Raw genomic sequence first — 15,183 nt, 5'->3', positions numbered from 1 at the left:
AGGATGAGGTCATATTGGAAACTACTTTTCCTCTCACCTCTAACCCCTTCCAACCCATCATCATTACCACATCCTGGTGATTCTACTCTCCAAATAAAAATTCAAGTCAGGACTTCTCTCCACCTCCACAGTCACCACCCTTAAGCTGGACTGAATGTTTATGTCCCACCAAAATTCATGGGTTGAAATCCTAACCCTCAATGTAATGGTATTAGAAGGTGGGACCTCTGAGAGGTGATTGGGTCATGAGGGTAGAGCCTTCATGAATGGGATTAGTGCCCTTATAAAAGAGTCCCCAGAAAATTCTCTTGCCCCTTCTGCAATGGAGGACCCAGCATAGAAGAATAGAAGATGACCTTCTATGAACTAGGCCTTCACCAGACACCAAATCTGCCAGTGCCTTCATCTTGGACTTCCCAGAATCTGGAACTATAAGAAATAAGTGTTTGTTGTTTACTTTACCTGGTCTCTGGTGTTTTTGTTATAGCAGCCTGAATCGACTAAGGCAGGCTGCCACCATCTCCCACCTAGACTGTTGCAGTAGTCTTTTTCCAGGCTCCCAGTTTGCACCCTTCATGCCTTATAACTGTTTTACCAATCAGTATGGTCTTTATAATGTGTGAACTGGATTGCATAATTCCCCTGCTGTCCTGATTTGGACTCCCCCCAAATCAGATCCAGAACCAAAAGTTCTAGTGAAAGTAGTTTATTTGGAAGGAAACCCTTGAAAACACTGAAAGTTAAGTGTGATAGGGAAGGGGAGAAACCCAATAAACATGTATTGTCAAACAAGTTGCCACTCTGCCAGCTAAAGCTTATCTCTAAACTCTGGGGAATAAGTTAAAACGCATAATCAGAGTTACTCTGACAAAGGGACAAGGAAGCTGGGGTGTTTATACACCAACCTCCATCAGTCATTTGTTGTAGGCTCCTCTGAGAGGTGAGAGTGGGAGATTAAGTCCCCACCACCTATAGGCAGCCCCACAAACAAGCAAAGCAGCTTCAGAGAAAGGCCACTGGGAAAGAGTCACAGGAGCTGGTATTTGAAGGTCAAGTTGGCAACTAGGGAAATGGCATGTGAGGAGGGGAGATGGGCAGGGCACCAACAGCATCTCTAAGCCTATTTAAATCCCTCCAGTAGCTTGCTCTTGAGTTTCAAATGAAATCCAAACTCTCAGTCATGGTCTCCTAGGCTCTGTGTGATCTGACACTTGCTCGTCCTGGTCTCATCACGTGCCATTCCTTCCAGCATGGTCTCCCACACGGGGTCAACTTTCGTTCTTTGCTCTTCGCCTGCTGGAACAACCTACCTAAATCTGTTGGCCAACTAGTCTTTGGAGTTGGAGTAAGAGGACTTTCAACCACCTCCAGACATATTACCTTGCTGTCTTCCTTTTTAAAACAAATATTCTTCTTCTGGAACCCATGAAAACAAACTTGAGTCCACGTCTGTCTCTCTCTGCCTCCGATATCGCCATTGAGAGGCCTGCAGGAGAAGATGACACCTTTTGGCATGGAGCTGCATATGTGGCTGGCCGATGGCTCAAAAAAGTTGAAGGAAGAGATCTCGTGGGCATTGCAGGAGCTGTGACCCCAGCTGCTGCCCAATGCCAAAGAGGTGAGCCAGCAGATCACTGAAAATGTGGGCAAGATGCAGCAGTGCCTGTTGTCCTAAGTGGAAATAGCTGCTGCTTCACTTCCACCTCTGCGTCTCTGAAATCCTTGATGATAACACTTATTTCTCCAAGATTCCTTCAGGTAGGTGGTATGGTTTTGGTTTACTATTTTGGTAGGTAGAAGCAGTTCTAGTAGCTTCTACTTGGTCATTCCTACCTTAGTAACAAAGATAATTATTAATTCCAATGGAGACAAAAAGTTGTGAAAGAAAAGAATAACAATCATGTACTATATATGGCTCAATTGTTAACGTTTACATAGTCATTACAGTGAAAATGCTGGGGTCTGATCTTTCAAAAGTACAATATAACTAAACTGGGGGGTGTCAGAATGTTGGGAGAAGTGGAAGGAGAGGATGTGTGAGAAAAAAGCTAAACTTTCACCTTCCATGGTAGGGAGTAAAATATTAATGCCTACAATGAAAAAATAAAATACCAATATAAGCATTTCAACCAGAGTTATGCAGTATATAGCAAAAGAATCAGTTAAAAGATTTGAATGTGCCTCTGGGCAAAAGAAATATGGAGGGTCCAGCTGTAGGGGAGCTGCAATTTTTTATAATAAGCCCTACGGAACTACATATCTTACTCTTAACAAATGATTCCCATTTTATTGGTGTAAGGTCGGCACTGGGCATCAATATTTTTAAGTGGTTTTAATGTGCAGGTGGCTTTATAGGTGGAGGTCTAGCTTAGGTAAAAATGAAAGGTTTTTTAAATAAATCAATTCCCTGGAGTTAGACTTGGATATTCTATAGGAGTAGATAGGGGAAACTTGTAAGTTACCTTTTAAGGAATTGCCTTAGTAGGAAGATTGCATCTGAATGCAGAGTCCAATCAATAAGTGTGTCCTGTGCCCATACATGTGAAAAGTCTGAGCCCAGCACTAAGGGCAAACAACGATGATGATGATACACACTCTGCCCTGCCAGGCTGACACTCAAACAAGATGCGAAATATTCAGAAAGAGCCGCAGCACTTGATGGGGAGGCATGCCTTAAGAGGTGCGCTGATAGAGGGTTCTATGATAATTGAGAGGGGAAAAGATCGATACCTATTCCTCAGAGAATTCAGAAAGTTTCCCCCCAGACAGTAACCTTTTGCCAGTAATATTAAACAGTGTAAGTAACATCGAAATATGTTGAAGTGGGGGAAGAGAGAGATGAGAATAGAGGAAGAACTCGCACAAGAACATTGTTAGCAAAGGTACTAACTTGGGAAAACAGACTGGCACGTGTGGATCCTCAGTAACAAAACTTGACAAACAATTAGATTAATGGGGCAGGGGGAGGGGTAACAGCTGGTTTAAAACCAACTAAAAAAGCCCCTCTTTTAATTTTTCCATAAGGTTGATCCTTACGGATCAACACACAATTTGACAACATTGTCAATTTTCCAAATTTTACGTTGGGAATTTATATGGTAAGATTTTGGTAATATTTTAACAGTATACCTAAATGATATTTGACCATGACTGATATGCCTCTCTCTTTGAATATTTTAGATGCTGGTTGAGAAAAACATGACCCTTGCCTTTAAGAAAAATGGTCTAAAATATCTTAAGGTCATACTGAAAAAGAACTTATTTGAAAAGGGATTTTTTTCTTCCATGACACAGACTTAATTGATACTATAAATTCCTGCTCACAACGTGTGCTTCATTTTCAGAGAACAGATTTGGAAATGAAGAGCCTTCTAGGCTCGGAAGCACTCTGGCAGCATTCTCTGGGAGTCACACTTGGGAAGAGCCTCTCCTAGGGGCTCAGTCTGAGTCCTGCTGCCGAGTACTCAAGGCCTGGCAGACCTCAGGAGCACATGGTCCCCTCTGTCCTACAGTGAAGAAAATATCACTATTGGGCCTAAATGTGATTTTAAGGAAACTTGTTGAGACCTCCTTCTCTTCCTTTGCTTCCAATCCTAGTATGTGATCAACCACCAGTGGACATTAATATTTCTTTGGGACTTGAAGTTTTTCACATGGAGAGACAGAAAAGGAATAAAAATTAATCCAGATGTTCCCAAACTTGGGGGAAAATTAGTATCACCTGGAAGAATGTTTTTAAAATGTAGATTGTTGAGCCCCTTTCTGACTCCACTGAGAATCAGAATCTCTGTGGCCACATGGGGCTGGGAGGAGAGCAGCAACTTATATTTTAGCAAGCTCCCCAGCTGACTCAGGTGTCACCTGCTCAGCACCTATCCTCAGAATATTTGAAAACCACAATTCCTTCCATGTACATACTAGGAAACCGAGGCAAAACGCTTTCAGGGTATGCCCTAAGCTTCCTTGTTTTTCAACAGAACGTTGAAATATTTTTTAAACTTTTTTTAAATAAAGGAGAAATAAAAATCTGATGGAGAAAGAGAGAGTAAAAATTTGAGTGAAAAGTAAACTTGAAGATGAGGCTACTAAAGCAGGGATAAGAGACGTACACGGAAGCGACCTGTGTATCGGTTCCGCGAAGAGCTGAGTTTCTCCAGATCAGACAGAACTTCTCAAAGGAAGTGGTTTGGTTTGGTTTTGTTTTTATTAAAGCCTTGGCGCCCTCTAGCGGGTAAACGGAGTAGACCAGAGACTACCGTGAAGCGTGTTCTCCGGAACTGAGCTGCCGCTTTGGAATCAAGATTGTTTCCGTTTCCCTTCATATGTTTTGGGTACGGCGTTTCTTTTTCACTATGCTTTTTCTATCATCTCTGCTTTCAAGTCACAAACTCTTTACCTCTGTAAGTAAAGTCACGAACTCTGCAAGAGTGAGGACAGTTACGTGTAAGATACTTTTGTTTCAGTTTAGCCCCGGACAGTGAGGAAAACATTTCAAATTTCTTAAGTTTATCCTAAGAAATGTACATTTTACACCAGAGCGGTTGATCTGGCATTTAAATAAACTGCAATTTAAGAAGTAGTTCCAATGGTTTATGTTGGTTCCCCTTGCCCAAAGGAACTTAAAAGATTCCTTAGAATTTACTTCCACTGGCCTGAAAAAAAAAAAATCACTGGTTAAGAGTTCTGATTATAATAGTAGTGGAAATAGGGGGCTGGTGGCCAAAAAACAGCCCTATGAAATCCTCTATTCCAACTGCATCAAGGTAGAGTGTGGTTGTATATGAGTAAACAATCTGTTGAAGAGCGCTGGGCTGAGAGCTAAACATCTAATGTCTGTGAAGTCGGCGCACCAATTACATGCTCTGCTTCGCTTCAGTTCTCAGAATACACCAAAGCAGAGGGCAACACCTGAGCCCAGAGTTTTGTTATGTGAAGACGCTTTGAAAATCCTGACAGTCACTAAAGTGGTCAGCTAATTCATAAGGGGAAGTGGAGCTGGCGTTTGTGTATTCAGGAAGAGCCCTCATCTGATTTAAGGTCTGGGCAAGAAAAAGAGGCCACTATCATTGCTTTTAAAAAGAAAAATGGGCAGAAGATTGTGCATTTGGGAGTGAGAAAGAAAAAATTCTAATAGTTATGTTTGAGAATAAGAAAGGAAAAGCGATCGCAAATCAAAGCCGACTTCCACCAGTAACATAGGAAAATAAAGGGTTAGGACCATTTCCTTTTGAAACTGAAGAGGAAAAGGGAAATTGGCCGCTGGGCTCTTCGTGCCGCGCACCTCTCCCCGCTCCCCCGCGGCGGGCGCGGCGAAGTTCAGCACCTCGGAAAGCGCCCCCTCTCCCGGCGCGGGGGTTACGCAGGCTCCTTGGGAGCCCGCGGCCTCGGTTTGGCGGGTGGGAATGCAACTCGCGGGAACGCTGCGGGCAACTCCCTGGGAGCTGACAACAGCGGAGAGACGGAGACGCGAAGCAGCGAGGGCAGCATCGAAAGCCCTCCAGAGAGTCAGAGCGAGGTAGACAGAACTCTGTTCAGAAACCTCGTCCGCGCAACTGCGGAGGAAAGCGACAAAGGTATTTGAAAGAGAAGGAGAGAGCCCCCAATAGCGGCCTTGAGCGGCAGGGCGGGTATGCGCTAGTGACCAAGTGACAGCGGGAAACGCAGCGGGCAAAGTCTGACTCTTACAGTAGGGACCCGGAGACTGCCACCTTGGCCGCAGAACCTTTAGACGCCGACCGCTCGCCTTAGGAGCTGTGCTCCTCTGCTCTCGAATTCCCCTTCCGAACAGACGCTCAGCGCAACTCCCGCGCCCAAGGCCAAGCTCCGCTCGCCGGGGACGCGCCTGGCGCCCTGGTCCTAGGCGCTCTCTTCCGCGGCAGCTTTGAAAGCCCCCAGGCACGCCGGAACCCCGGGGGAGCTGGACTCCCTTAGGGCTTATCTCCCGAAACCTGACCTAGAGGCACCTGCGCAGGCAGGTGGCCGCTGCAGCCGCGAAAGCCACCACGAATAAGGCGGCTGGCGGGGACGAGCTCGCAGAACTCTTCAGTCTGATCCCGGACCTTCCGCAGGTGACCAACACTAGCGGCAACGCGTCGCTGCAGCTCCAGGACTTGTCGTGGGAGCTGGGGCTAGAGTTGCCGGCCGGCGCGGCGCCAGGGCATCCCCCGGGCGGCGGCGGGGCAGAGAGCGCGGACGCCGAGGCCCGGGTGAAGACCCTCATCAGCGTGGTGTACTGGGTGCTTTGCGCGTTGGGGCTGACGGGCAACCTGCTGGTGCTCTACCTGATGAAGAGTAAGCGGGGCTGGCGCCGGTCCTCCATCAACCTCTTCGTCACCAACCTGGCGCTGACGGACTTTCAGTTCGTGCTCACCCTGCCCTTCTGGGCTGTGGAAAACTCCCTCGACTTCAGACGGCCTTCTGGCAAGGCCACGTGTAAGATCGTATCCACAGTGACGTCCGTGAACATGTACGCCAGCGTCTTCTTTCTCACCTCCATGAGCGTGGCGCGCTACCACTCGGTGGCCTTGGCTCTTAAGAGCCACCGGACCCGAGGGCACGGCCGGGGCGACTGCTGCGGCCGGAGCCTGGGGGACAGCTGCCGCTTCTCGGCCAAAGCACTGTGCGTGTTGATCTGGGCCTCGGCCGCGCTGCCCAAAGCCATCTTCTCCACCACGATCGAGGTGATGGGCGAGGAGCTGTGCCTGGTGCGCTGCCCGGGCAAGTTGCTGGGCCGCGACAGGCAGTTCCGGCTGGGCCTCCACCACGTGCAAAAGGTGCTGCTGGGCTCCGTGCCGCCGCTGGGCATCATCAGCCTGTGCTATCCGCTGCTGGTGCGCTTCACCTGCGACCACCGCGTGGCAGGGACCGAAGTAGGAGCCTCAGCAGCCGGGGCAGGCCTGGCCAGAGCCAGCGCCCGGAGACGCTCCAAGGCCACCAAATCAGTGACCATCGTGGTCCTATCCTTCTTCCTGTGTTGGCTGCCTAATCAGGCACTCGCCACCTGGAGCATCCTCATCGAGCTCAACGCGGTGCCCTTCAGCCAAGAGTACTTCCTGTGCCAGGTATACGCGTTCCCGGTGAGCGCGTGCCTGGCGCACTCCAACAGCTGTCTCAACCCCATCCTCTACTGCCTCGTGCGCCGAGAGTTCCGCAAAGCGCTCAAGAATCTACTGTGGCGCCTCGCGTCGCCTTCTCTCGCTAGCATGCGCCCTTTTGCCGCCGCCACCAAGCCGGAGCCCGAGGCCCAGGGCCGGTAGGCCCTGGCGCCTCTCCACCAGGCCGCGGAGCCCAACATGCTCTACTATCCGCCCGGCGTGGTGGTCTACAGCGGGGGGCGCTACGACCTGCTGCCCAGCAGCTCCGCCTACTGACGCAGGCTGAGGCCCGGAGTACGCAGGAACTGCCAAGTGGCCTTCCCTCGGTGGAAAAGAGTAGAGCGGATTAGGGGATGCTGGGGGCACCCGGATCAAGAGGTAGGAGGGACGAGGAGAGAGAGAAGCACAAAAGAGCAGCCTATGAAGTGGCCGGGGGACCTTGTCCGGAGAGGGGAGGCTGCGAACCCAGGTGGAGAGAGGAAGGTGGCAAAGTGGCCGAGACCAGCCTCAAAGGACCAAGCCATCAGCCTCCGTCCCCCTTGTCTCCACGCACACCCCTTCCTCTCCTTATGCTGTCAACGCTGGGCAGTGTGGGGCGCCCAGAAGCGGGAAAAGGCATCGGGAATGTAAAGCAGTTCGGGGACAAGGAAGAGGGCCTCAGCCAAATGGTGCCCAGACAACTGAGCGCACTTATTCCAGCGACTCCCCCCACCCCCGCCCCGGCTCTTGAAAGGGACCTCAAGGTGCATCCATTCGGGTGAGCCACTCACAAAACCTTTGCACCTTGGCTCCGGGACTGCCCGGGCGCGAAGGTCTGATTTGCTGCTTGGCTGAGCGGAGAGCCTAGAGTATGCGACCAGGAAACTTCTTCGGAGTTGGAAGAAAGCAGTGACAATCTTGTTCCGCCCTCAGGAGAAATGCACCGCGAGAGAGCGACCTCCCGTGGGGCGTATGGTTTATCACTTGGGATGGGGAGAGCGGACACACGCGGAGCCCGACTGAGACCCTGCACGGCCTCTGCGCTCACAGGTCGCCGAGACCAAAACCCTCCGGCGTGCGTGTGAGAGCCCCTTCGCGGGGGGAGTGGAGTCTCTGCGGGAGGGAGCGGACGCAGTGTAGTTCGAGGGGCTGAATAGAGAGACCTCTTCAGGCTACGACCCCTAAAGGAGAAAGGGGGGCTCTCTGGGTCCCCCAGCAGCGACTGCGCCGTGCGCTGGAAGCTGGGCGTCTGGGTTCCCCTGAGAGCCGTGTGGGTACCTGGAGACACTCCTTGCGTTCGGGGCTGCGCGCTGCAAGTGAGCTGTGCCCAGGAGCAACTTGAACAGGTCTGAGTAGACACGTTACTGGGACTGGGGACTCTTCTGCAGCCTCTCCCCCCTCACTCTTTGGGAATCGGAATGCCGGTTTGATTAAGGCTCTGGACCAGCGAGTAGGGGGATCGTTCGGCCGCGTTTTTCGTTGGCTTAGATGGAAGATTAAGAGATGCTGTAGAAATGTGGTTCCTGAAACCCGAATTCCTGGAAGCTGGAGTCTGATCTTTCAAGGGGAGTTGTGGGGTGGGAGACTCAAGTAAAATCTGTCCTAAAGGGAAAAGAGTACTGAGAGTCTGTTTTGAGGGGATCGCCAGGGTTTCGGGTGTGGGGTTTCTTATTGTTCATAACGTCGAGGAGAGAAGGCAGGGAATCAGAATTCCCATAGGACTCTACCCTAACCGAGTTCCATTCATTCTAAGGAGTGCTCAGCACGTTGACATGCATGATGAATTCTTCCTTAACCCCCAGTGTATGGGACCATCTGAAGGGTGACACATTTCTCATAATTCCGTTCTGGTCACGGCAGAGTAGTCCTTTCTTGAGGCTGCTCAGAGAGCGGGGATCGAACAATCTACCCATCCAGCTGCCAGTTTTGACAGAGGTGCTACTGTTGTTCTCTTTGGCGACCTAGTTTGGGATCAAGAAACAGGTAATGTAGGCACCTACTGGTGTGCTTATTTTAATACCATAAATAATCATTATACACACATGTCTGCTTAAATAGCCTCTGGAACTGTCAATTGTTTTGTGATTTTGTTGGTAATTCCCAGTAGCGTCTGAGATTTAAGGCTCAGAATGTGAACTGCACGGCCCCAGCGTCCCTGGCCCTGCTTTCTGTTAACACACACAGGGCAAACACTCAGACCTTGTCACAAAAACAAAAGCTGCCTGACATCCTCAATCCTGAGCAGCCTTGAGAAGTTACCTTTTTTAGAAAACAGAAAAATGCTTTCGTTTAAAAGTAGTCAAATTAGTCTCCCTTTGCCCTTTAGAAAGAAAACTTACTGATATTGATATTGAGGACCAATGGGCTAATAAAAATTGAACTGTAAGCCCTCCATGTCTCCAAAATACAAAATAAATGAACGAGTAAACACCCACAAAGAACAACTAGTAGCATGGTAGTGTATCTATGTGTAACGTTGATATTAGACATTTACGGAGAGATTCTCTTTGTTAAAGCAACTTGGCGTTTCAATTTTGATGATAAAATAAGGTGTGGGTAGCCCAGGATTTTGGGGAAAATATGCTGAAGTGTGTCCTTCTGGTATGATGGGCACTAGAAACACAGAAGGGGCTGGGGGCAAGGACTTCATGAAAAAACTCTATGAAACGAGTCACCTTGTCCCTATCCAAACCTGAGGACTCCTGAGAACACGGCTGGAGGGAGCAAAGACCAAGATTTCTGTCTGCCACAAGGACAAAAGCATCAACAAGGAAATGGTCAAATCCAGTTGACATCAGCAATTTATTTTTTGAATGCTTGTTGTGTGCCTAGCTCTATCCTGAATGCTGGGATCACAAGCACATTCCTGACATTTAGAAGGGGACTGCGCCATGTACACAAGGCAAATGAGTCATGGGACAGTGAGTTGAATGTCATAGTAAGGGCTAAAAGAAAGTGCTATCTACAGGAACACAGGGATGGAAAGCTTGATTCTACTGGGGGATCAGAGACTTCCTGGCCAAAGCAGTATTTGAGATGGACCTAGGAATATAGGTACAATTTAGATGGGCAGATCTGGCAGTTGAGACAGGGAGTGGGCATATAGAGAGGGCGTCTGACGCTGAGGAAATGCAGTGATGGGAGGCTTTGAGGCTGGAATGCCAGGCGCATGGTGGGGGAGGGAAGCAAAGCAGTGTGGCTTCCCTTTCTCCTGCAGGATTTCCTAGGATTTCTGTGAAGAATGTAGATATCCCTATACTTGCTTTATTTGTCTGGGAAGGAGACATTTTTGTCTCAGAGAGGATATGTCATTGGTATACTAAGAACAAGTACTTAGGTTCCCAAAGGTGGTTAAAGGCTTTTGAAACTGGATTCTATTCACTCATTCAAACCTCAATGAAGTTAAGGGAGTAAAGTATTTGAATATTTGAGTGTGACTGTGTGTGTGTGTGTGTGTGTGTGTGTGTGTGTGAGAGAGAGAGAGAGAGAGAGAGAGAGACAAAGGCTGTGTGCTCTAGCTCCCTTCTTCATCCCATAACCCATCCAGTGTTCCATCTGAAAAGAGCTTCCCGTGTAATAAAGACCAGGCCCTGATGCCCTGTGGTTGGTCAGAGATGACTACTCTTGACTTCTTGGGGGTCCAGGAAAGAGGACCCTCAGCTGTAGGTCACCCTCCCGGCTCACCCAGTCATTCATTTCAAAATCTTTAATCACCTGAGCAGTCCTTGGAGAAATGATCAGGAAATAAACACTGAACTCAGCAAATAATTCCATTTCCACAGCTTGCAGAGGTCAAGAAGAGGTAGGTGAAGCAGGAGAGGCGGCTGGGTGCTGTTTCTTTCATAATGCTGGGTGCTGTGTCACGTGGGGTCCCGGAAGCCCTGGCTCCTCTTCACCCCACACTGTGGGGTTGGGGGCAGGTGTTCTCCCTGGTCACTCCTCTAAGTCAGTCATGACCCTGCTGTGCTCAGATGGATAAAGTGAGGTGGAGAGGGAGGAAGGAAGACTGGGAAAGATGGAATATTTTTGCATGTCAATGTGGTAACTTCATTTGGGAGTGAATATACCAGTAGAAGGCAGGGGGACCGGATTGGGGGGCAGAAAATAAGTGCCGCTGTGGAGAGGAGGAAAGCAGGGCGCAGAGGTTGATAAGTGAAGCAATAGCGTGCTCAGTTCTGGGGAGAAAGCTCAGCCCAGTCTGGAAAAAATTAATCTGGAGAATACGGGATAAACTGCGGGAGCCCAGAGAGCCTGTGGCCAGATAAGCAAGCTGCGTGTTCTGCAGGAGGCAGGAAGGAGTGGCCGCTTCGGTGTAAGTCCCTGCCTTCCTTCCCCTCACCCCCACACACACACAAACTAGAAGGGCCCAGATCCACAGGGGTGCCCCCGATGTACCGCCCCACACGCTAGCACTGCCCCAGCCACGACCCAAGAGCAGCAGAGATCAGGCTCTTAAAACAAAACGGAGGCAACCAAGAGAACTGCAGCAGCCTGGAAGCCCAAAGGTAGCGAGAGGAGAGTGAGTGCGAGAGAATACAGACCCAGCCTGAGACCACTGGGGAAACTGGGAAGGAGAGGGAGGCCGCCACGCGGTGACAGTGGATCTGGCCCTGCCCTTTGGCTGGTACTCTTTGGTACTCCCCTCAGACCCGGGCAGCCAGGACCCCTGCCCTGGCTCTGATTATTAGAGGGCACTGCTCTGTCCTCCCCTCCCACCTGTACCCCTTCCCACATGGCAAGGAATCCAGAGCCGCCTGGAGCCTGAACTCCACACCCACACCTTCTAGATTATGCTCCGGTACCCAAGACGTCAGAATTCCCCATCTAAGTGGCCCTGAGTCTACAAGGGCTCCGGGGGTCCTGTCCTCCGGAAGGTGAATGCCGCCGCTGAGCCTCTGCACACTTAGGTGTGAGGGGAGGCCGAGGGCGGCTGTTTGCAGGTGTGGTAGAGGCTGGAGGGGTTGGAAGGCTGTGGTGTGCAGGTGTCCAGGTGCACACAAGGGCCCTCACAGTGCTGGGTGGGGCTAAGGGTGGGGGGAGGAGGGATGGGCCTTCATCAGCCTTCTCACCCTGGGCCCCGGAAAGCAGAAGTTGGCAGTGGGCCTGTGTCCCTTGTGCCCCCAGCAGTTTTGCGAAAGAGAACCCAAAGAACCCCCAGAGCACGGTTCCTCTTCTCAGAAGCCCTACCCGCAAATGAGCTGACACTGCAGGGGCCTGGCCACGCTACCAAACCATCCGTCCTGCTACACGGGAGAAAAACCAGAGAACAGCCCAAATCCCCATGTTCCTGTTCTCAGAGCAGCTCATTTCCTTTCTCCAAATTCCCTCCTAACATGGGAGGTTTTGATAAGCTAGAAATTCACCGGAGGCAACGACTACACTATCAGACTCTAAGATGAGGCAGGAGGAGGAACCACAAACATTTTTTTAACCTGTCAAAACATGGGGGCAAATCGTTCTGCACCGCTCAGGCACATCCGGTGTTATTCAGACAAACACTTATGAAAGACTGCGGATGGCAGGATCGAGGTCTGGGAGAGCAGGATGGTGAGCCTTCAGAAATAGTGACAATGGCTATCATTTCTCTAGTGCAGACCGACTGCCAGCCTAAGCGCTGCTATTACCGGAAACAGCAGAGCCGGAGAGCCTGGGGTCGAGGCCCAGCTCTGCCACTTAGGAGTGGCGTAGCTTCCGACGAGTTCTGTAATGCCTCTCTGCCTCAGTTTCCTCATCTGTAAAATGGAGATCAGTAACAGCAGCCTCTCTCAAGATTGCTGTGTTAACACAGGTTAAACGCTGAGAATGGTGGTAAGCACTCCATAAGTGTTACGTATTACAAATGGTCACAGCTCTCTGGGGTAGGAATCATTACTCCAAATGTACAGATGAACGAGTGTGGCTTGGGAGGGTCTGTAGTTTGCTGGGGAGCGGCAAAGCCAGGATCCCAAACCAGCCCAGCTCTAAAGCTCATGGTGTCTCTATTAAACCACGCTGCCGTCAAGAACTCTGGCTTCACCTGGAGAAGAGAAATGGGAGGCAGTTCTTTGAAAGGCTTCCATAGAGACTCCAGTGGCTGGGACAAAAGTGCAGACTGGAGAGAAAGATTTTTACTGTGTCAATATTATGAGCTGTTTCAAAGCGGTAAATCCTCCAGCGTGAGATGCTCAAGCAGACTTGTCAGGGATATTATAAATTAGCATGAATTAATTACGAGCCAGTTAAATATGAATTAAAGATGAGTGAATGAATATCTTTAAATAAATCACTGGCAATATTTTGAGTTACAGTGAATTTGATGAAAAATATGATCCCCCCAGCCGACTATACATGGACACCAGGTTTTAAAAAAAAATCACATCACAGAATAAATCCCAGCATCACAGGGACGTGCTAGTCTGCTTCTCAGGTTTCATCAAGGCCTGAAATGCCCTGTGGAAAACAGGCCCTGCCTCTCCATTCCGCTGCACTGAGACGGAGGGAGAAAGGCGCGGGGAGGTGCTGTCACCCACACTAGCCCTTCGCCCCCAGTGAACGGAGGCATAGCCCAGTCTCTCCTAAGACAAATGATGCCTGAAATAGGGAAACGGATGTGCAGAGGGCTGACTGAGAGTGAGGGGTGGGCAGATCACCGCAGCTGAAGTCATAACACGCAGCATCCAATGGGCAGATACAAACAGTGCAGAGCTAAAGAAAAGATCGACTTCCTGCCCTGTGCTCCACTGTGTCTGGGGTTAGGAACGATGTCTCTTTATTGACCTAATCCATATATCTAACAAAGAGAGCCACAAAGCAACAGCCGATCAGTGCCACCGCGGAGGCTGTGATCACCACGACGACGACGCTCCCGGCCGTGTTGACCAGAAGGCCCAGGCCACCTCCGACCAGGATCTGAGCCAGCTGCACCATGCAGGTGAGGGTGGCGCAGTCCACGCCCTGCCCTCTCGCGCTGCCGTCCGGGCCCCCGCCCCGGGCCTGCTGCCTCTGCAAGGGAAGCACAGGAACAGCATTTGATCTGCACCAACTGTTCTTCAGGGCAGAAGGCAGCAAGCAAACTTTTTCTATAGAAAGCCAGATAATAAATACTTGCAGCTTGTGGGTTGTATGATCTCGGTTGCAACTACACCACTCTGCCGTTGCGGGGCAAAAGCAGCCACAGAACATAAACAAGTTGGCATTCCAACAGAACTCTATGACACAGGTATTTAAATTTCATGTAATTTTCCCTTGTCACAAATATTATCCTTCCACTGATGTTTTAAAAATCATTTTTAAATTGTCAAAGAATTCCTAGAATTCCTGTCGTGTCTGTACACGACAGGCTGTACAGAAAAGCAGGTGGCAGACCTCGTTTGGCCAAGAAGACAGTTTATCAACTCCTGATTCAAGCTCCACCCCACGGCCTGCACCTTTCTTCCCCACCTGCCACAGAGTCTTAAATTCCACCGTTCACACCTATGGGAGCAAAATGGTTAAGAACGCAAAATTATCTCTTCCTAAGAAGTCAGTAAATACAGTGTGGTAGAAGCTCAATAAATACCCCATTCCTTCTCTTCCTTAGTGTTTAAAGTTCAAACATTTTTAGAAGGATGTTGAATCACAGATATGTGTAGGGGAAGCAACATAAAAAAGCAATTCAACCTTTCAAAATATGGTTGCTTTTTGCTTAGTAGATTAATATTTGATTACTGTTTGATATTTGGTCAGAATTGGTTGATAACATTGCCATTTATTGGGTATCATATATGTGCTAGGCCTTGTGCAAGGCTCTTTTACCTACACTATCTTGTTTCATTTAATTTTCCAACAACTTTCTAAGGTGGGTGTGTCATTCCCATTTCATTGATTAGAAAACTAAGGCTCTGAGAGTCTGAATGATAATTCCTATACTATTAAATGAAAAAAAATCATTGTGCAGGAAAACGCACATTATCCTTTGAATAAGAAAGGGGAAATAAGAAAATAGATTCATAATCGCTGGATTTTCATTAAAAGATACTGGAAAAATAGACAAAAACCTGATGAGAGTGGTTACATGTAGGAGCCCAGGGTGGGGAGGTGGGGACAGGGAACGAGTGGAGGGAGGGGTAGGTGGGAGCCACGTGAGGCACAC

The 15,183-nt window shown here is 49.4% G+C and overlaps 2 protein-coding genes across 4 annotated transcripts in view; one reads left to right on the top strand and one right to left on the bottom strand.

The window, feature by feature from the left end:
* Positions 1-311: 311 nt before the first annotated feature.
* On the top strand, positions 312-13,035 carry RXFP3 (relaxin family peptide receptor 3). The gene is made up of 2 exons (XM_082453854.1): positions 312-11,385; positions 12,663-13,035. Exon 1 carries the CDS (start codon positions 6,285-6,287, stop codon positions 7,254-7,256), a length of 972 nt encoding a protein of 323 aa, XP_082309980.1. The 5' UTR covers positions 312-6,284; the 3' UTR covers positions 7,257-11,385; positions 12,663-13,035.
* Positions 13,036-13,797: 762 nt separating this feature from the next.
* The window catches only part of SLC45A2 (solute carrier family 45 member 2), a 32,521-nt gene continuing 31,135 nt past the window's right edge, over positions 13,798-15,183 (bottom strand). For all 3 annotated transcript variants that reach the window (XM_082453802.1, XM_082453803.1, XM_082453801.1), the window contains exon 7: positions 13,798-14,054. In XM_082453802.1, coding sequence (XP_082309928.1) covers positions 13,830-14,054 — 225 coding nt within the window. In that variant the 3' untranslated portion in view covers positions 13,798-13,829. The remainder of the gene's footprint in view (positions 14,055-15,183) is intronic.

The sequence above is a fragment of the Balaenoptera physalus genome (genome assembly GCF_965194825.1).
Source record: "Balaenoptera physalus genome assembly, chromosome: 3".
Lineage (NCBI taxonomy): Eukaryota > Metazoa > Chordata > Mammalia > Artiodactyla > Balaenopteridae > Balaenoptera > Balaenoptera physalus.
Note: the sequence above shows the minus strand (reverse complement) of the source record. Positions and strands in the feature narration are given on the sequence as shown.